At 51.6% G+C, this 20,517-nt stretch overlaps 1 protein-coding gene across 1 annotated transcript in view; it reads left to right on the top strand.

Moving 5' to 3' along the window:
• LOC144218108 (transmembrane protein 132B) overlaps positions 1-20,517 on the top strand; it is a 209,007-nt gene that overhangs the window by 106,052 nt on the left and 82,438 nt on the right. Inside the window, exon 3 of the mRNA XM_077747942.1 lies at positions 15,729-15,915. Coding sequence (XP_077604068.1) covers positions 15,729-15,915 — 187 coding nt within the window. The remainder of the gene's footprint in view (positions 1-15,728; positions 15,916-20,517) is intronic.

The following is a 20,517-nucleotide window of genomic DNA, read 5'->3' as shown; positions in this document are numbered from 1 at the left end:
CGCCACCTAGTACCTTCAAACGCGGCCGGTAACAGCTTTCCGCTGGTGCTCCCCGTCTGAGTTCCCTAGTGTCCCCTCTGAGTTCCCTGGGTCCTGCTCGTACCTCCGCAGAGCAAGCCTTCCCTGCGTCCAATCCGGTTCCACTAACCCAATATGAGAAGGCTCCTGCTTCCCGCAGGGCTGCTGGGACCCGCCGGGCTACGGGGCTCGGGCTCCGCTGTGTGAGTCATGGAAGAAGCATCTGGGTCTGCTCATCCCTTCTGGAAACAAGGCCCCCGTGGAGGACACTGGGCAGGATGGAGAGCATTGCTTCCCACGTCACAGCATGTGTGCTGACGTCCCTATGCCCCGAACAGTGCTGTGGGGCTGGCGGGACATGGGCCCTTCTCTTGGTGACGGTGCACGGATAGGTCTTGGGCTTTTCATAAAAAGTCCTTTAAAAAAAGTAGCACTTTCCTGAATCGCTAAAGAGACTTCTTCGAACGTTTGAAGCACGGAGGGTGGGGAGGCTGCGGGAGGCGATGCATTTTGCTTCGATCCCTCTGGGTTCTCAGCACAGCGCCGCGTCCCTCTGAGACTGCACTGGCTTCCGCCCGCTTGCACCGCGGGGGGATGCTCGCCGCTTCGCTCTGGATTCCGGAACAGAGGAGAACAATGGAAAGGTGGTCTCCCTGGATTTTCAAAGATGAGCTTGTAGAATGGGGTTGGGAGTTGGGTCCTGGTAAGCGGTTGTGATTTGGGCATTTCAGGGAGGTTTTGCACTCGCGTGCGATCTGTTTTCTGGAAAGATTAGGCTGCCCGTGGAAGAAAGCACTGGGCGTTAAGAAGAGAGGCGTCTCTGGCAGTCGATACAGATTTATTGTATTGTTGGTCTCTCCCTATATGTCGATTGAAATATGCTTAAATGCCAATGGAAGTCACCACAGTTGAAATTATGAGGCAAGTAAAGAAAGTCAAGCCCCGCTAGTGGATCGTAAAACACTGCATCTCCGTCTCATGATGGACGTCATGCGGTCATATTATGCCCGTGTTTTAGTGGCAAGCAGAAAGAAGCTTCAGTCAGCTTCACCAAATATCCGAGGGGACGCTGTGGCTCACACACTGGGTGGTGCAGGCGCGAATGGGCACGCTGGCCGGGTCCAGGACCGCCCGCCATGTCCTCACTCCCCGGCTCCCTGCCCTGTCTGCCCTTTGCCTTCCTATCTGTCTTCTGCCTCAGGCAGGTACGCTTATGCGGAGAGCTTAATTCTGGAACCCCCCTCCCCATACAGGGCGCACATTTTCCCTCCCTCTGCCCCCATCGCTTCCTGCGTTCTCAAAGACCGTTTTCTGTGTAGTATCACAGACTCCCTTTAGGGTGCGGACGGCAGAGTTGACGAGGCTTCTGCTCTTTTCATAAAAGGCACATTCCGGTCATGACCTTGGCGCCCAATCGTGGTTTGAGTCTTGGTTCTACCACTTTCTCAGTGTGACCCTGTGGGCAGGTGACCACGTTTCGGAAGCCATCTCATCGTGTGCAATTTGGCGATGAGGGAGCCTGCAGCAGAGGACTGTGACAGCTTCCCAGCACGGAGCCAGGGCTCCCGAGGGGCGCAGCTATAAAACACCCGGGCTCGGGGCCGTGGCTCGCAGAGAAAGTTAACCAGGCTGTCGAGCGGTGTCGCTCCGTACTTCTCTGCTTGTCTCAGTGGTTGGGACTTTCTTTTTTTAAGTTATGCTAATAGGGACCTGGATAGGGGTGGGTCCCTATAGCCAGGTGTGGGGCCCCCCCACATTTCAGCCGGTCTTTGGGAAGCCTTGCCCCTTGCTGGGACATGTGGGGCTTTGTGAAAAGAGCCTGCATCGCTGGCTGTGTCCCCAGGATGGAGACTGAGCTGTGGACAATAGAGCGGCCGCCCGTTCACCCTCCGCCGCCTCCTCCTTGTCACTCCTGCCGTGAGCTTGTGCCACTGTTTGTGTGTGTGTGTGCGCGTGCGCGCGCGCCTGTGCGTGCCTGTACACGTGTGCACGGGTGCATGTGAGCATGTGCAGCTGTGCATGTGTAGGGCATTGTGCGTGAACACAGCAAGCTTATTACCATCTCAGAGCCTTTGCCTCTGCGGTTCCCCTTGACTGGAACACTGATCCCCGTCCCCCACTGAAATCCCAGCCTCAAATCTCTCTTCTCAGAGAGGCTCCTTTCACGCTCTGTCTGACTGACCCTCCCTCAGCACTTTGTCACATTCTGGCCTCTTCTCTGCATAGCTCTGCGTCAGTCTGGCGGGGCCAGTTGATACCATGAGAACAGACCCAGATTCTCGGTGGTTTAAAACAACAGAGGTTCATTTCTCATTCTGTTTTCCCAGCAAAGTAAATCTGGGGGACATCTGACCGTCAGTGTCTCCGGTGACAAAATAGCACCTCACCATGGAAACTATGGATGGCTGGGCACATAGAGACTTGTGCCCATGCGTGACTGCTTTTGCGTGGAAGAGAGACACAAAATGTGCCAGTCCATTGGCTTCTCCCAATGCCTCGTGAGCCAGAAGTGCAATCCTCTCCTGTGTCCAGAAAATGTGGAGCTGGGAGTGTTTGGGGAAAGTCACTAATGGCTACCACATCCACGATTTGATAGTTGCCTTATTGTTTTCTTCTGAGCTTGTTAATTGCTTCCTTCCGTTAGAATATCAACTCCGGGAGAGTGAGGCCCTCACCTGCGGCGCCCACCCCTGATCCCCGTGCTGAGGTCAGAGCGTGGCACCCTGTAAACACTCAAATACATTTAGTTGTACGCTTGAGTGAATGTGTTATAACCCAGAACTTAGAGACCCGGACGAAGAGTGTAGGTTTATGAAACACGGGCAGAATTAGAGCCTGGGTATAGACAACAGGCTCTCCTTCATGTCTTTCTAGGCGCGCTGACCTTGATGTTCTCTGACAGTCCCAACTTCAGGTGTTCTGTTCCCATTAGAAGCTCGTGTATTTCCACCCACGTGCTCTCATTGTGTGTTCAGGAAGTGTGGTCCCAGACTCCTAGCATCTCTCGTGAGGGTGAATCATGCAGCCTACCTCTGAGAAAGCAGACAGACAAATTGTTCCCTGAAGACTGGACGGAGTTTTCAAAGAAAATGGCTTTGCGGGCACTGACCTTGAAGGTTCGGAGCTGAAGGAGGGATCTCTCTTTGGTCGGATGTCAGGCTTGAGTCCCCAGCGGCGCTGCGTCTCCCAGGCTGCCAGCACCCCTCCCCAGAGGTGGCGGGAACGTGGCGGCATTCTCATGGTGCCGGAGGTCAGCTGGCCAAGTGGCCGTCACACAGCCACAGAGCCCCTCATTAGTGCAGTGTGGCTCAGCACCAGGACAGATGTCACCTTCTGTTCTGTTGTTTTAGGCCAATTAACGGTTGTTTTCCTCCAAGGCTCTGACCTCGTGCTGACTCCCATCGTTATCTGGGAGCATCTTCATTCCTGGGGGACAGGCGCAGGTGGACCCGTTTGTGAAGCTGATATACGGTGAGTGCAGGGCAGGTTCAAGGTGCTGGTACATGGATCCTCGTGAACCCAGTGTTCCCTTCCCTGGAACCCAGACATGGAGGTCTCTCCCTGTCCTGATCCGTCCCACCTGTGCATCCTCTAACCGGCCAGGTGAACCACCTCGTGAGGCAAACGAATCCAGCTTTTTACCTGTTTCATGTTTTTTCATGCCTGATTCTGGTTTATACTTGTTCCTCTGGACCAAATTACTCTCTTTTTTTTTTCTTTAAAAAATTTTAATGTTTATTTATTCTTGAGAGAAAGCGTGAATGGGGGAGGGGCAGAGCGGGAGGGAAGACACAGACTCCAAAGCAGGCTCCAGGCTCTGAGCTGTCAGAATAGAGCCCGACGCGGGGCTCGAACTCACAAATCATGAGATTATGACCTGAGCTGAAGTTGGGCGCTTAACCTACTGAGCCACCCGGACGCCCCCAAATTAGTTTCTTTTAATCAAAACATAGCAGGGTAGGTGTAGCCTAGTTCTGTGTAAAGAACTTCAGGGGTGCTCGAATAGGTATGATTAGCAAAAGGAGCAAAGACGTAACATGCAAACAATCCTTCTTAATTGTGGTTGGTTTAAGACTAAGAGCTAATTACTACAGGGTAATTGGTCTACAAGACAGATTTTGAAGCTGTTGTAATGAATACAATGGGCCAAGTAGGGGATAGGATGGGATCATTGGATTTTAATTAATTGGTGACGTGAGAATTCCTGCTTCCTGAAGGAGAGCTCCTCATTTAGGGAGATTTACACACTTTAGGATTTTAGGAGCCTGCAAATCACTTCCATTGAATTTCTGCCCAGCTGACATTTATTGAAAAGCCGCCAGGTAAACTGAAGGTTACAAGAATTCTAATCTGATTTTTGAGCTGAGCAGTATCCAGAATGTCAATTTTTTGCGGGCTTCTCTGAACTGTCCTCGGTTTCAAGGTTAATGAGGTTAACGACTCTGTTTGGGTTTTCCTTTTTCTTTCTTTCTTTTTTTAATACCCCAAGGTGCCTGTCTGTCTCCCTTGTCTTTAATTTTTTTGTTTGCTCTTGTGGTGTTGAAATAATTCCTGGTAATTTGGAGGTGCCGTGAACTTTGGGAACATCCAAATCAAGGATAAATATTGTACCCTCTTAGAGAAAGCGGATAGCATTTCATTTGTGATACTCCTTGGAAAAATGGTTCTCTTTCTGAGCCATTTGTAACAGCGCCTGCCTTCAAAACGTGAGCACCGGACACCAAAGGAACGTGTTCTGGAGCTCTACCAGATGGCATCGTGCCTGCAGTTAACAACGTCCTGTTGTACACTCGAGATTTGCTAAAGTTAGATCTCATGTTAGTGTTTGTACCACAATTTAAAAAATTAGCGTTGATGATTCCCAGTCTAGCGATGGCTGAGGAGCTGCTACCATGTTAATACTCTCACCATGGATGACTATGAACTCTGGAGATAATGAAGAAACAGCCGTCTAAAGGATGTAGAGGGTGAGGTAAAGAAGCAGACGCTTGGGAAGAGAGAACAGCATTGTGTGATTTCCCCATTTTATGACCTACAGGCTGATGGACGTCCCCGTGTAGGGAAGCTGATGCTGTCCCCACACTGTTATGGGGACAATAAAGATGCCACAGACAGACCTGTACAATGGGAGAGAGTGAGAAATGAGACCCAGCCAAGGATGGACAGGCGTGACCTCGTGCTCAAGGATCGACACGAACGTATTCATGTACTCCTACACGAGCACTGGAGGTCGCCATAGAGGTCTGGGGTGAAAGCGTGAACTGTGAGGTTCCCAGCTCACTCATTCATCCATCCATCCGTCCATCCATCCATGACCTATTTATGGAGCACCTGCTCTTGGCCAAGTACCCTTCTAGGTCTTGGAGAAAAGAAAAGTCCCTGCCCCCACCAGGTTTACAATTTGATAGAAACAGCCCGTACACAAGGCTAGTACATAAAACACAGTGTGCTCGTGGTGTTAAGTGCTATGGAGAAAGATCAGGGGAGGGTGACAGGAATCGCCGATGTCACCAATGAGGACCTTGCGTGGAAGGTAACACTGGAGGCAGGTCCTGACGGTGAGGGGTACGTGGTGTGGGCATCACTGGGCAGAGTTGCCAGGTGGAAGGGCGAGTTGCTGCAGCAGCATGCCTGATGCTGGCGGAGTCGTGGGGACAGGGGACAGCGAAGGTGTCAGGGACATAGCAGGCACTGGGGTGAGAGGGTTCCGGGGTGTGTAGGGCCTTAGAGATCTTTGTAAGGACTTGTATTTTTAGGCGAACAAGACGAGAATTTTTGAAGGATTTTGAACTGGAGACTGAAAATACCTGGGGCGCCTGGGGGGTTCAGTCGGTTAAGCGTCCGACTCTTGATTTTGGCTCAGGTCGTGATCTCACGGTTTCGTGGCTTCCAGCCCCGCGTCGGGCTCTGCGCTGACAGTGCTCAGAACCTGCTTGGGATCCTCTCTCCTTCTCTCTGTGTCCATCCCCAACCCACGCTGTCTCTTTCTCTCTCTCAGAATAAATAAACTTTAAAAAAAAAAAAAAAAAAAAAAGAGTGAACATACCTGACCTCTGTTTTAACAAGACTGGGTGCCGCGGAGGGTAGCACGGCAGTGGGGACCCGTGTGGCAGTTGAGGACATGGAAGAGTGAAGGTGCTAGAGATGTAAGCTTCACAGGCAGAGCTGGCGGGCTTTCTGGATAGGTCGGGTGTGGGCCAGCCGAGAAAGAGGAGTTCAGGATGAACAAGGGGTCCCCCTGAGCGACAGGGTGGATGGAGTGCCTTCAGTGGAGGGAAGAAGTGTGTGGTGGGGGCGGTGCTGGTGAGGGGCAGAAGCTCAGGGTCAAGTCCGAGATGTCTGGAGCTGTCCAGCGTGCAGGGGGTAAGGGAGGCTGGAACTTGGGAGGCAGGTCCAGGCTGTAGGGGAGACTTCATGACTCTCCCACCCCACCCCTGTGTCTGCGAGCAGTGACTTCCCCTGGAGCTTACAGTCACATGCCTGTACCCTTTAAATCCTGCTGTAGGTGAGGCGCCTGGGTGGCTCAGTCGGATGAGCGTCCGACTTTGGCTCAGGTCATGATCTCACAGTTCATGGGTTTGATCCCTGCATTGGGCTCTGTACTAACAGGTAGCTCAGAGCCTGGAGCCTGTTTCAGATTCGGTGTCTCCCTCTCTCTCTGACCCTCCCCTGCTCTTGCTGTCTCTGTCTCAAATAAATTTTAAAAAAGCATTAAAAATTATTTTTAAAAAGTCCTGCTGTAGGTGAATGTGAGCATCCCTCTGACCCAGTGCTGCAGGCGGCCCCGTCCGGCCGCGAGCACAGCCCTGGTCACCTAACCGTTGCAGACCCCGTGACAGAGAGCCCAGCGCAGTCCTTTGTGCAGGATGGGGCTCCAGCGTCTNGTGACCAGGCGAGCCTGCGGGCGCCTGGAAGAGCCCAGCTAACCAGCATGAGTAGGGCGCGAGCCCGGGACCCTGGCCTCATTAGTAGCGGCTCCCACGTGGAGGAGCTGACCCGGCCGTTGGGCAGGAGAGGAATCCCCGCGTAATGAGGCCCTTCCTTCCCGGGCGGGTGCAGAGCGATCCTGAGCATCGCGGCAGGGGGAAGGCTTCCCGCGCAGAAGCAGACTCTGAAAGTAACTAGAGCTTTCCCGAGGGGACTACGCTCTCCACTTCCCCACTGTACGTGTAACGGGGCCGGCCCAGAGCTGGGAACCCTGGCCCCTGTCAGCGATGTGCAGGCGCCGATAAGGGACCGGTGCATCACACGTGTTCCTGCCCGCAGACGCACAGCTATCTCTGGGGGCCAGTGAGAAAACGGACAACTTCAGAGGCGGAGGGGAGAGGGGCTGGGGTCTGGAGGGCAGCAGTGGAAGGAAGGGGCTTCACTGTTGTCTTTGTTGAAAAAGTTTTTTTCAAGTTTATTTATTTTGAGAGAGTCAGAGTCAGTGCAAGTGGGGGAAGGGCAGAGAGAGAGCGGCAGAGAGAGAATCCCAAGCAGGCCTCACACTGTCACTGCAGAGCCTGATGCGGGGCTCAAACTCACGAATCCGTGTGTTCGTGACCTCAGCTGAAGTCAGACGCTTACCCAGCCGAGCCACCCAGCTGCCCCTTTGAGTCACTTATGTAACAAGACTTTCCCTCAAGGTCAGCGACAGAAAGACAGAGGGGCCGACTCCGAAAAGTTGTATTTCGGAAGTCGGTGGGAGCTGGTTTTTGGGATGTCGTCAGAAAGACAGAGGCAGAGGGAAGAAAAAATTGATTGTGGCAATTGTCTTATAGCTGCCTCCAGGCTTGTCATGGGCATGTTGACACCGTCAAATCAGCTGGAAGGGAGGGGTGAGTGTTAGCGTGCGAGGCAGTCCTGGGCTTGGCCCCCGAGAAAGCAGAGGTGCCTAAGTGTTGGCTCGTTACCGAGATGCATGGTTTTCAGCTCTGAGGAGCTGCTGGTAAGCAAAAACAAGGTCACCTGTACCAGTCTGCGGGGCACTTTAAAATAACAACAACAGAAAAAGAGGAAGCCTGTCTTTTCCTTTTCCTGCGGTTGGGAAGTGGGGCAGTGGGTTGGGTGCCTTCTCACGAGCCATTTTAGGAGTCGGATGGAGAGTGTTGGAACTATGTATTTGAGATTTAAACCAAAGGAGAAGAAATCAAATGAGAGAGAGAGAGGGAGGGAGAGAGGAGAGTTGAGGATGGTTGCTTTCTATTTTTAAATAAATGTTCGTTTTCAAATAAAATGTTCCTTGATTACAAAAACATACAGAAAATAACATAACACACATTCATTTATCCACCCCCAGCTTCATGCACTCTTACTACCTGGCTTTATTTTCTTCAAATTTTAAATTTTTTAATGTTTATTTGTTTTTGAGAGAGAGAGAGAGAGAGACGGAGTGCAGGCAGGAGAGGGGCAGAGAGAGAGAGAAGGAGACACAGAATCTGAAGCAGCTCCAGGCTCTGAGCTGTCAGCACAGAGCCCGACGCGGGGCTCGAACCCACGAACTGTGAGATCATGACCTGAGCTGAAGTTGGACGCTTAACTGACTCAACCACACAGATGCCCCTATTTTCTTCAAAATTGAAAAGAAATCAATATTCCACATCTAATCGGAGCCTTTATATCCGTCTTGCTGATGTCATTCCCTCTCTTCCTCTTCCGAAGGAAACATCATCATTACCATGCGTGTGTGCATGGTTTTTAATATAAACTGTATGAAGAGAGGTCGCACGTGGGTTTACCGTTTTTGTAGAAAGTATCATGCCGTACGTATCCTTTTGCAACTTGATTTCCCCCTCTTATTCTTCTGGGGGTTTTTTACTCAAGAAAATTAAGATATAATTAACACACTATAAAATGCATCCTTTTAAAAGTATATTGTCAGTGGTGGGGTTTTTTTAGTAGATTTTTAGATTTTCTTTTAGTAGGTTATATTATAAAGTGGTGAAATCATTGCCGCTGTCTAATTTCAAAGCATTTTCATCACCCCCTGAGGAAGCTCTCTACCCATCGGCCATCAATTCCCGTTGGCCACTTGGGCTGTTTTCACTTTCAACTGTTATGGAGAACACCACAATGAAATTTGCGTACAACTTTTTTGGGGGGACGCTGTGAACTCTTCCTGTGTCAGGTGGGGAATCTTCGTGGAGTATCTCACACTGCTAGGAAGTGTCCTTCACCCCACTGACGTCAGAGTCAACCACCGAGTCCAGAGCCGTGGCTACAGACTGGACCTCATGCCAACATCCAGGCGGGAGGGCGGAGGGAGACATGTTCCCAGGAGAGCGAGGAATCATTTGTGAACTGGAAACACAGTTAAGGTGTTTACTAGAAGGTCAGAAATGAAGTATGTTTTCACAGAGATTGCAAATGTCCACAGGGACCCGAGGGACACAACGCATGAATAAAGTAGCCGATTGGAGACTTTCAGCCCCATTGGTGGGGACAGCTTTCTGTTGGTCCCACTGACTGTGACCCCATAAAGACGTGGGGTTGTATCACTTGGTCTCCCCCTTTTCCCAAAGAAGCCAGAAACCCCATTTCTACGGTGGGGGGGGGGTGCGTGTGGATTTTCTGCTTTTAAAATACTGACAGGGGTTGCCTGTGTGGCTCAGTTGGTCAAGCATCCAACTGTTGACTTCGGCTCAGGTCATGATCTTATGGTTCATGAGTTCGAGCGCTGCATGGAGCTTGTTTGCGATTCTCTGTCTCCCTCTCTTTCTGCCCCTCCCCTTCTTGTGCATGCACGCTCTCTCTCTCCAAAACATTGGCAGCTAGTTCAAATTTTGTATAAACATGGTAGTGGGGGAAGTCAATAAAGTGTGGCTTTGGCTACCTGCAGCTGAGTGGACTTCGCTGTGACCCTGGGCTTTCTATGCAACCTTCCTCATCACCTGGAAATGCAATAAAGAAGCCTCTATTCTCGGACTATTCCCATTTGACATAGTCTCGGATTTTTTCTTTCAAAGGTCTATGTAGGCATTTGATGATGGGAAGCCAGCAAATCAAACCAATGAGGAGAGACTGTTTTGAGTCCGAAAGATGAGAAGTGCCTGCTCGAGCCTCGTGGCTGTTAAATATGTTTAGACCTCGGACTGCCAACCACTGGCTGACTCGTCAGCCTGAAACGAACTTTCCACAGCAAGCACGGGCCGTGCTGCCTTTGACAAAACAGCCATGCAGAGGTAGTGGCTGGATTTGATGGGATTGCGGAAGGAGAGGGTTTATTCCCTCCACATTCTGAGAGCTGGCCATTGGATCGTGATGAGAAGAGCTGCAGGGCAGAGCTTCTGCTCCGTTGATGGGACTGAGGAGCAGAGATTGGTTCTCTCCTCTCCGGGAGGCTGGTGTTGGGGGCGGTCGGGGAGTGGGAAGGGTGTCTGGAGGGAAGAGAGTGTGATGAAGGACCCCAAGCAGTCTTACTAACCTACTGTTCAAAGATCACCCCGAGTCTGGCCTCCTCCAGGAAGCCTTCCCTGACTTGCCAATTCCTCTCTCCTTCCAACATCTGGTCTCTGGGTTCCCTAAGCACATATTCCTCTGAGATCTTGCGCCAGCTGTTTGGTATTCATTGATTCATTCAGCAGCTATTTAATGAGTACCAACTATGTCCCAGGCAGGGTTTTAAGTGCTGGGTACACAGTGATGAGCAGAGCAGGCAAAGAGCCCACAGTCATATGTATGCGTGTGTGTGTGTGTGTGTGTGTGTGTGTGAGAGAGAGAGAGAGAGAGAGAGAGAGAAAGAGAGAGAGAGCGCCAGAGCGAGTGGGGGAGGGGCAGAGAGAGAGGGCTGGGAGAGAGAGAATTGTAAGCAGGCTCTGTGTTGTCAGCACAGAGCCCAGTGTGGGGCTTGAACTCACAAACTGTAAGATCATGACCTGAGCCGAAGTCAGGAGTCAGATGCTTAACCAACTGAGCCACTCAGGCATGCCCCCGTCTATCCATCCATCCATCCATCCATCCATCCATCCATCCATCCATCCATCCATCCATCACTTAGTAGTTAAATGGTAAAAGCTATAGAAAACATGGAGCTGGCTAATGGATCAGAAGTGTAGGGATGGGGGATGGATAGTGTGGTCAGGAGAGACTTTACTGAGCAGGTGGTATTTGAACAAAGACTGGATGTTCTTTTTCATTTAGCACCTTGTGTTCATGCTGATGGTTTGGGATAAACTTTCCCATGATTTTTTTTTTTAACTCAAAATAGATTTACTCATTTATTCGACAAACATTTGCTGAGGATCTGTTTGGTTTCTCTTCATTCTTTTGGGTCTCAGCTCAAATGCCAGTTTCTTATAGGGGCAGGCCCTGAACACCTTTCATTGTCTCCTGTTGGGGTCTGTAGTCTAGTTTAAAGTAAAAATGGGGGCACCAGGGTGGCTCAGTAGGTTAAGTGTCCGACTTCAGCTCAGGTCATGATCTCACAGTCTGAGAGTTCGAGCCCTGCATTAGGCTCTGTGCTGACAGCTCAGAGCCTGGAACCCACTTTGGATTCTGTGTTTCCATCTCTCTCTGCCCCTCCCTGGCTCATGCACTTGCTCTCTCTCTCTCAAAAATAAATAAATGTTAAAAAATTTTTAAAGAAGTAAAAATGGACTATTTTAAAATTGTGTTTAAAAGTTTTTAATTGAACAAAACTTATTTAGCTTTTTTTTTTAAAGTTCAATTCTATTTTATTTTTAGGATAGGTTTTTCACAACCAGGACTTACCTTATTTATTTACCTGATTAGTAAGACAGGATCCTATCTATTTTGTATACGATGAATGAATTCTCAGTGCCCAACACATCACATGTGCTTAATACATGTCACTGGATAAAATGAATGTGCCAGGGACCGTAATGACCCTGGTGTTATAATAGGTTTTGGTGTTTGAAGAATTAGGTTCATACCATCCAGCAATCATACTCCTTGGTATTTCACCCAAAGAAGTTGAAAACCTATGTCCACAAACCAAGATGTCCTTCACTAGGTGAATGGATAAAAAAACTGTGGTCCATCCAGGCAATGGAATGTTATTCAGCACTAAAAAGGAATGAGCTTTCTGGCCATGAAAAGATGTGGAGGAACCTTACGTGCATATGACTAAGTGAAAGAAGCCAATCTGAAGAGGCTGCATTGCATAGGATTCCAGCGATAGGGCATTCTGGAAAAGGCAAAATCATGGAGACGGTAAAGATCAGTGGTTGCCAGGGATGGAGTGCAGGAGAGCGGAATAGGCAGGGTGGTGAGAACACTCTCCACACCACCATGCGTAGACCCGTGTCATGATATGTTTGTCCAAACCTACAGGGTGTACATCCCGAGAGTGAACCCTAATGTCAGTCATGGACTTCGGGTGGTATGTCAACGTATCTTCATTGACGATGACAAATGTGCCATCTGCTGGGGATGTTGATAGTGGGGGAAGCTTGTAGGGTGTGTGGGAAATCTCCATACCCTCCCCTCAATTTTGCTGTGAACTGAAAACTGTTGGGAAAAAAGAACAAAATCTTAAAAGAAAAAAGAAGAGAATTACATTGTAATAGTGGAGACAGACATACCTTCCCAGAGCAAGGAGTATATATAAATATACTTACCAGGCACACGTAAGAATATGGCTCAGAATTCAGCTGACTGGTAGCTTCTTCTGTCCCAGAAGGTAAGTGACACCCCCTGGGGTTTTTACGGGGTGTCCTTCTGGGCCTTTTAGGTACGTTCGTCGAATTAAACAAATATGTATCGAATCCCTACAGTTTTCTGGGTTCTGTGCCAGCTGCTCCAGGCACACTCATGTCCTCACGGAGTGAACAGTCTAGACAGGATGGCAGACTTCGGTCTCCTGGACTTGCTGGGAGTCCCAGCGGGTCCCATACTGGGGCATTCGCTCACTGTGGGTCAGTATGTACCTTGATTTGTGGTCACTTAAGAAGTAATGACCAGAGAAAGGCTCTCAAGACAGAGACCCTGACAGAGGTCAGCCCCGCTTGCTGCATTTCTAGAGAAACTCATGTGGGGAAAGCTTCAGCATCTCAGTCTGGTAGCTCAGAACTATCTGGAAGTTTCTGGAGGTTGGGGGATAAAAATCTATGTAAATGGCGCAGTTTGCTGGAAAGGAGTTCAAGCTTTTGATTTTAAAGTTTTTTTTATGTTTATTTCGGAGAGAGAGAGAGAGAGAGGGAGGGAGGAAGCAGGGGAGGAGCAGAGAGAGAGGGAGACACAGAATCAGGCTCCAAGCTGTCAACACAGAGCCCGACGCGAGCCTTGAACTCATGAACCGTGAGATCATGACCTGAGTGGAAGTCGGATGCTTAACCGACTGAGCCCCCCAGGCGCCCCAAGAGGAGTTCAGGCTTGTGAACCCCGCCTCTCTCCCCACTTCTTTCATTTCTTCTTCCCTTTCTCCTCCTCTGTCACTGCCTCCCTCCCCCATCAAAAAAACACCCCAAAAACCCAGTTGTAATTGTTTGTTCTCATAGGTTACATGCTGAGAAATGGCTGCGTGTGGCTTCAGGGGACGAGCTGCTGGGTCGGACCCCCGTTCCCCTCTCCTGGCCCACCTCCCTCTCCTTGCTGACATGTCTGAGCTGTAGCCACACTGTGCATTTAAAAGCTGTCTCCACCCCACCCCTGGGGTCCCAGGGTCCCAGGAGAGAGACTCAGCTTTTACTGAAGCAGACACTTCCGTGGGGAACAGCGTTTGGGGAACCAAGTCCTTTCGGGAGGATGCTGTGTACTATCACTTGAGGGGAAAAGTAGCCGAGCCCCATTTCCTGCCTGACCGCTCCCAACACACACCTGCGCACACGTGCACACACATGCATGCACACACGCACACACTCACTTCTCCACCCCAGGGAGAAGTGTCTAATGAATGTCTCCTGGCTGCAGTACTGATCCAGATTCCTCAAGGGCAGTTGGTAATTATTAAATCGAGAGGACCATGAAACACTGTCCGAAGTCTGAAAGGTTTATCGAGAATAGATCAGGAGCAGGTAGAGTTAATAATTATAAACCCATTTCCATAGAAATGGCCTTATTCGCAAGCACACCAGCTGCCTGAAGGTGAAAGACAGCCTTTCCGGTTTGAGGGAAATGACTTAAAATAAAAACTTGAGCATAAAAGTGACTCTGAGTTGATCATTACTCCATTTGTAGCTGCACTAGGGCCGATCCCCGTAGCTGGTCCAGCTCATGGACTGGACGCTCAGAGAGGAGAAGGAAGGGCCTGCGGAGAAGGGGCTGTCCTCTTTGCCCAAAGACTGGCTGCTACTTTACCCCAAGGCCAGAGTGCAGATTTAGCAGGATGACGCTGCCGATAGCAGAGAGTCATGCTTCTTCCCTTCTCTTGCTGGGGTCTCCCTTTCTGGGCGTTCGCTTTGCTGGGATCCACGGGATGCTGAGAAGCCTGGAGGTATTAGAAGCAGCTCTCAAGCCATGGTCATAAGCACATGGTGCAGCCCAAAGAGGAGTCGAAGATCTGGTCCGAAAGGACCGAACATTTCTTATAGGACGACACTCAGCAGATGGAGAAGTGAGGAATTCCTGTGACCAGAGAGGAGAGACTTCAGGCTGGAGTGTGGTGGGTGGGGAATGAGGGGAGTGGAGTGGGTGCCTTCGTCCCTGAGACCCTGAAATCCTTTCACCAGCTCAGAGTCAGCCCTTCATCTCCCTCTTCTTTGCCTCCTCACTAAAGATGCCCAGGTAAATTGGGGTCCCCTGGCGGGGGTTCCCACATGTGCCCACTGTCCACCTTCTCACGAGGCCGGGGATCTCTGTGCAGCACACACTGTCTTCCCCATGCGGAACATGGCAGATATTTGAGGACTCATAGCTCACATGTCCCACACCCAGCTTCAGCTCAGCTGGGAACACCCGCCGGCGTTATTTTAATAAATTTCTATTTCAGTGTAAGTAGCTGCTTCTGGCTAGTGGCCACTCTATTAGAGTAACATATGAGAGAGAGAGAGAGAGAGCGAGAGAGCGAGCACACAAGCGGGGCAGAGGCAGAGAGAGAGGAAGACACAGAATCTGAAGCAGACTCTGAGCTCTGAGCTGTCAGCACAGAGCCCGATGCGAGGCTGAACCCACTATCTGTGAGATCATGACCTGAGCTGAAGTCGGACACTTAACCAGCTGAGCCCCCAGGTGTTCTGGGCTTTTTCACCTGTAAGAGTCCCATCCACCTTCTTCCCCACTGCCAAACACACGTGCAGTGCTATCAGCTCGTGAATTAAGGCAGGTGGATTAATTACTCTTACCTCTCATCCCATTTCGGGCTCACGGAGTGAGCAATCTACTGTAACATCTTATATGTTGCTGATGTAGCGAACCAGGAAGTTAGGGAGCCCTTCACACGCTCATCTCGTGATGCTGCCCACAGCCCATTCTTCCCAGATCCTAGAGCTCAGAGTTTGAACCCCTGGTTGGTACACACAGCTAAGCCAGAATCCAGGACAGACCTCAGGAATGGAGCAACGGTGACACCAGACAGGAGGCTCAGGCCCCTCGCCGTGTGCGGTGCGGGATGGTGGTGTGTGCGTGCGTCGGGCGGGGGCCACAGCAGACAGGAGGCTCAGGCCCCTCACCGTGTGTGGGGCTGGCGGCTCCGTTGGCACGGCCGTGCACCCTGTTGAAGTTGGCAGTCACCCTTTCGCCTGGCAACGAGGAATGTGGCAATTTATTACATTCTTGGTGTTCTGCTGAGTGTCAGGTTTTAAATTGCGCTTTAACATGTGTTTGTTTTCCAGAGCGAATGGCTCTGTGTATGAGATCTTGCAAGTGGACTTCGGGATCGACAACAGCAGCGGCCTGGCCGGGGCCCAGCCCATCACCTGGCAGGTGGAATACCCAGTGGAGGACTCCATGAGCGAGCTGGCCATCTCTGAGATCTTTGTCAGCGAGTCGTCCTTTGTGGGCATCGTCCCTCTTGCGATGGTGAGCAATTCGAGCTTCGGCAGAGGGTCACCACCAAGTTTTCTTTGAGTACTTTTAATACTCAAAGAAACAGGAAGTGTCTTATCATCTGTTATTTTTTATGCTCTTGATGAAGTCGTTGAAGCAAAGGAAATGCGCTTAGAGTACATTTTATTTGCTTACTTCCCATAATGCCTTTTTGGGAACTATTTGGGGTCTACTGTGAATCGCTTGTCCTTGTGGATATTGGGGGACTTTTCCCGGGGAGCCCTTGTCCTTTCTTGTCTCCGTCTGTGCCCATGTCGGGACTAAGTGCTGTGTCAGGGGCCTGCGTGGGGCAGCGCTCTGCAGGTGAGCGAGCTACCCAGGTCCCTCAGCTTTGGGCCGTTCCCAGGTACCGGGGGGGCCGGGCAACTGAGAAGTGAGCTGAACAGAAGGAGCCTTGTTAGCGTCTGGCCAGCGGAGCCTGCACAAGGCCCGAGAGTGTGCAGCACTTGTGTTTCCATTCCCGGCCTGAAGAGAGCAGATGTTTCTTCTGAGTTTGGTTGAGGCGCCCTTCACAGCCAGGCTCGGGGACCACACCCAAGAGCAGGGTCATGCCCGAGGCTCTAGAATGTGAAAAGGACGGTGCCGCTGGGCCACAGGGATCATCAATACCTAATACCCTTTCCCACACTGGAAACATTCAGTGGGACGTGAAACCTTTTGCATTGCTTTGACCTTCCTGTCTGGGCCAAAGTGTGGGCGTCAGCACCCAGATATTCTCGGGCAGTCTGTGGGTGCTTCTGTCATTCATACTCAAGTTGGATACCAGCATTAAGATCCTTGCAAACAAAAGCGAAGCTCTTCCAATTAATTCTGTGATACCCGTATCTGTGTTCTTGCTCTCGTCTATGCCCGAGACACTTTCCCAAAGTCTCCCCGAGCCTGGCTCCTTCTCTTCGACGTAACTGTTAAGAGACACACCCTTCCCCGACCACGTTGGCCAGAACTGACTCTCTGTCCCCCTTGCCCATCACTGTCTGCTCACATCACCACGCTGTTTCATCTTCATGGATGCCGTCGGTGCTGGGGTGCAGGGCTCACTACGGTGTCCTCCCTGCAAGGTGAGGTCCGTGAGGGTGGGGTCTGGTCAGTCGTGTCCACGTCTGTGACCCCAGGTCAGACCAGGGCCTGAGACAGTTCATATATGCTGGGAATGAATGCCGGGCTGCTGGGTTCATCTAGTTCTTGAAAGTTAGCCTGACGAGCTTACCCCGGTCAGCAGCGATCTGCATGTTGGGTTTGGGGCGACCATAGTCAGCAGGAAATGGCCCTGTGAAGGGGCAGAGATGGATGGATGTAGAGATTAAGACAGAATGAGGCTGTTCTGATTCTCCAGATCAACCCGGATCTGGCTGAAGCTGGGTTACATCTTTACTCCCGGTCCTTACGATGTTGCTCTATGGTTAACATGTAGCAGGTGATTCACTGGGGATCCCAGGGCCTCCCGTCGCTTCTGAGGACGGAATCCCCAGGGAGAGCATCGTGCTCTCCTCTGATGGGCAGGTGCCAGTTCAGAGAGGAGCTGAAGGGGAGGCTGAACCAGGACAGGGACATCGACTCCTGGTTGGCCCAGTGCAGCCCACAGACCAAACCCAGTCTGCCGCCCGTGTCTGTGGAAGACACTGTATCATAATGCGGCCAAGCGGTGGGTGGTGGTGCACTGGGATTGCTTTAGTGCTCTGAGGGCCACTGAAGACTTGCAAACATGTTTCCTTGGCCAGAACTTGAGTTCTACCGTCTTGCCGGAAGTGTGCTTCTGAGCAGAGTGCCCGGCGCTGGAAGCAGTTATTCTGTTGTTCTGGGGCTTCAGGAGATGCTCATCCTGTCTCTTGGGATAACCTTTCCTGAGGGGCCTTTGCTGCAGACGCTCAAACGCTCTTTGGCCGTGGTGACACCCTCTCTCATGATGCTGCCTCAAGACCTCACTGATGGCTCTTGGCCGAGCGGGATGTCCTTCACGGGGTCAGGGCTCATAGTGGGGACGGACCGGAGTCGGGGAGGGCAGGAGGAGGAGATGGGGAAGCCCACGCAGGAAGAACCTGGCAGATCGGAAAAGCCAGTCAGCTTTGATTGACCCTGACCTGCGGGGCCCGGCGTCCCCGACCCTGACCTGCGGGGCCCGGCGTCCCCGACCCTGTGTCTTGCTGACAGGTGCCTGGGCTCTGTACCAGGTGTGGCGTCCAGGCGGCGTCAGCGGTGGGACTGCCGGCTCTGGCTGCCACCCTGGCCCAGTCACCCTGTCTCCCCCTCCCCTGCTGCTCCGCGGAGGCTGGGTGTCCGTGTGCTCTGCACGCGGCATGTCTCTGACTATTAGACTCTGTGTGTTGCTTCCCATCTGGTCAATCTTTACTTAGGGAAGGTTTCTTGCATTTGGGCTTTAATTCCTTTTGTCGAGAAAGCAGAGGGTTGGGCGGCTGAGTGGTGGTGTGTATCACAGTCTCTTAAATCTCTGTGAAGAGCAGCTCCAAAATGACCCCAGGGGACCAGAGCTGTTTCGGAAAGTTTGCTGGGGGACCAAGGTTGCTAGTTCATCCTTTTCTAATCGCTTGTTTGAGCTGCTCTCCAGACCCCCAACCGCCGGGGGTGGCCTTCCGGGGAGGGAAGTGCCTTCTGGGTGCTTCTTCCTTTTCCCCCTTCCGGCCAGGCCTTCTCCCCTCCTCCCCCTCCCCTCNNNNCCTCCTACTCTCCACCCCCTTTCTTCCTTCTCAGTGGCAACTGAATCTGGGCAGCTGCATGGTATAAAGGAGCTGCGTGACTCGTCCACAGAACGTGCACAGGATGTGGCCTTGTTATTGAACCGGGTTGTACCCAGAGGCAGAAAGCACTTTCGCAGTTCGAACAGAGTGATTTAAGTGCAAGCGCTCAGATACCCGGGAATTAGAACAGATGAGAAGCCAGACACAGAGCAGAAGAGAGTCGGGAGCCCTGGGGGCAGTGAGGGCCCACCCGGCCCGGGCTGGAGGCAGGAGAAGGTGCTCCCGGGAACCGGGCCTGGGTCACCTAAGGGGCCAGAACCCCTCAGACAGTGGACCCGGAGGTGCCGCCGGCTCTGGTTTTATTGCAAGATGTGACTCTGACGTCCCCGTATGTCCTGTTCATCTGAAGCCTGTGCATCCAGGGCACAGCCACGTGGGGTCCCGGGCCTGCTGAGTGCTCCGCTTGGCTGGTTTCTTGTCTCTAAGGTCAACGTGGAGAGGCCTCTCCTGGCTACTCAGACCGAACTCCTGGCTACTCAGACCGAATTAGTTCTGACCTTGTATTCTTGCTGACTTGTCTCTCGTGGATCACACCGCTGTCTGCAATTCATGCTCATTTATATGATTGTTTGTGCACGTGTGTCTCGGTCTGGCTGCAGTCAGGAGAAAGAATTTGAACAGGAAAAGTTTGATTTAAAGGGTTATTAATTATAACAAGGACTGGAAAACGAGGGATTGCTTAGTCAGAAGTGAAGAGAACTCTCAAGAGTGTCCGAATGGAAGGCATCAGGAGCACCCCCGCCCTAGGGCTGAGATAGAGTGCCCAAGGAAGAGCCCCGTCCCCCCTCCCCCCGAGGTCCAGACCTGTACTACCAAGGCACTCAAGGTGGAGGCCGAGTGGAGCTGCTGTGTGCTGTGGGAATGGGGCGCGAGGGGAGCCCCCTGTGCTGGGGACGTCACAATGCCTGCACAACAGTAGCTCGCAGAGAGAGCACCACAGTCGGAAAGCAGACCCTTTCCCTCTGAAACTTCTCTCTGGCGCCCTTACGTACAAACGTCCGCACGCTGCCTTTCGGCAAGGGAAAAATATTAAGGACTCAGATCCATTTTCACAGAACAGGTAATGAGGGGCACATTGGAGATGGGAAGCAATAGATTGATGGGCAGGATACTGGTCACAAGCTCCATGATGGGAGGGACCATGTTTGCTCCGACCACCGGGTGTTTTCTCAGCATAGTGCATGGTGCCTAGTGTACGGCATTTGCTCAACAAAGGAACGGATGGTTATATTTACCATCAGAACCCAAGTCCACTGGCTGGAGCTCTCATTTGCTGTGTTAGTTTCCTTTGGTCGCTGTAACAAATCATTCCAGACTTAATGACTTAAAGCAACTCAAGGTCACCATCTTACAGTCTGGAGGCCAGAGTCTCAAATGGATCTCACTGGGCTACAATCTAGGCGTCTGCAGGACGGTGTCCTTCCTGAGGCTGGGAGGGAGGAGGATCCATTCACTGCCCTTTCCAGCTCCTGGAGGCTGCCCGCATTCCTTGGCTCCTGGCTCCGTATCACTCAGACCTCTGCTTCTGTCATTATGTCTCCTCTCTGAGCCTCCTGCCTCCCTCTGTCCCTTGTAAGGACCCTTGTGATGACCTTGGGTTCACTTGCATGTGAGTCAGGAAAATCTCACCTCAAGAGCCTTCACTTTCCCTCTTGCCGTGCAAAGTAACATACCCGTCGGTTCTGGGGATTATGATGTGGGCATCCTTGGGGGCTGTTATTTTCCCCCCCACTCACCCCTGTGCAGGACCCCAATTTCCCCTTTCTGGTCGTCCTCAGTCTGTGTACCCAGAGGTCTCCATCCCTCTCCCCATGATCTATTC

This window comes from Crocuta crocuta, unplaced genomic scaffold (genome assembly GCF_008692635.1).
Source record: "Crocuta crocuta isolate KB4526 unplaced genomic scaffold, BGI_CrCroc_1.0 scaffold29, whole genome shotgun sequence".
NCBI classification, from domain to species: Eukaryota; Metazoa; Chordata; class Mammalia; order Carnivora; family Hyaenidae; genus Crocuta; species Crocuta crocuta.
Note: the sequence above shows the minus strand (reverse complement) of the source record. Positions and strands in the feature narration are given on the sequence as shown.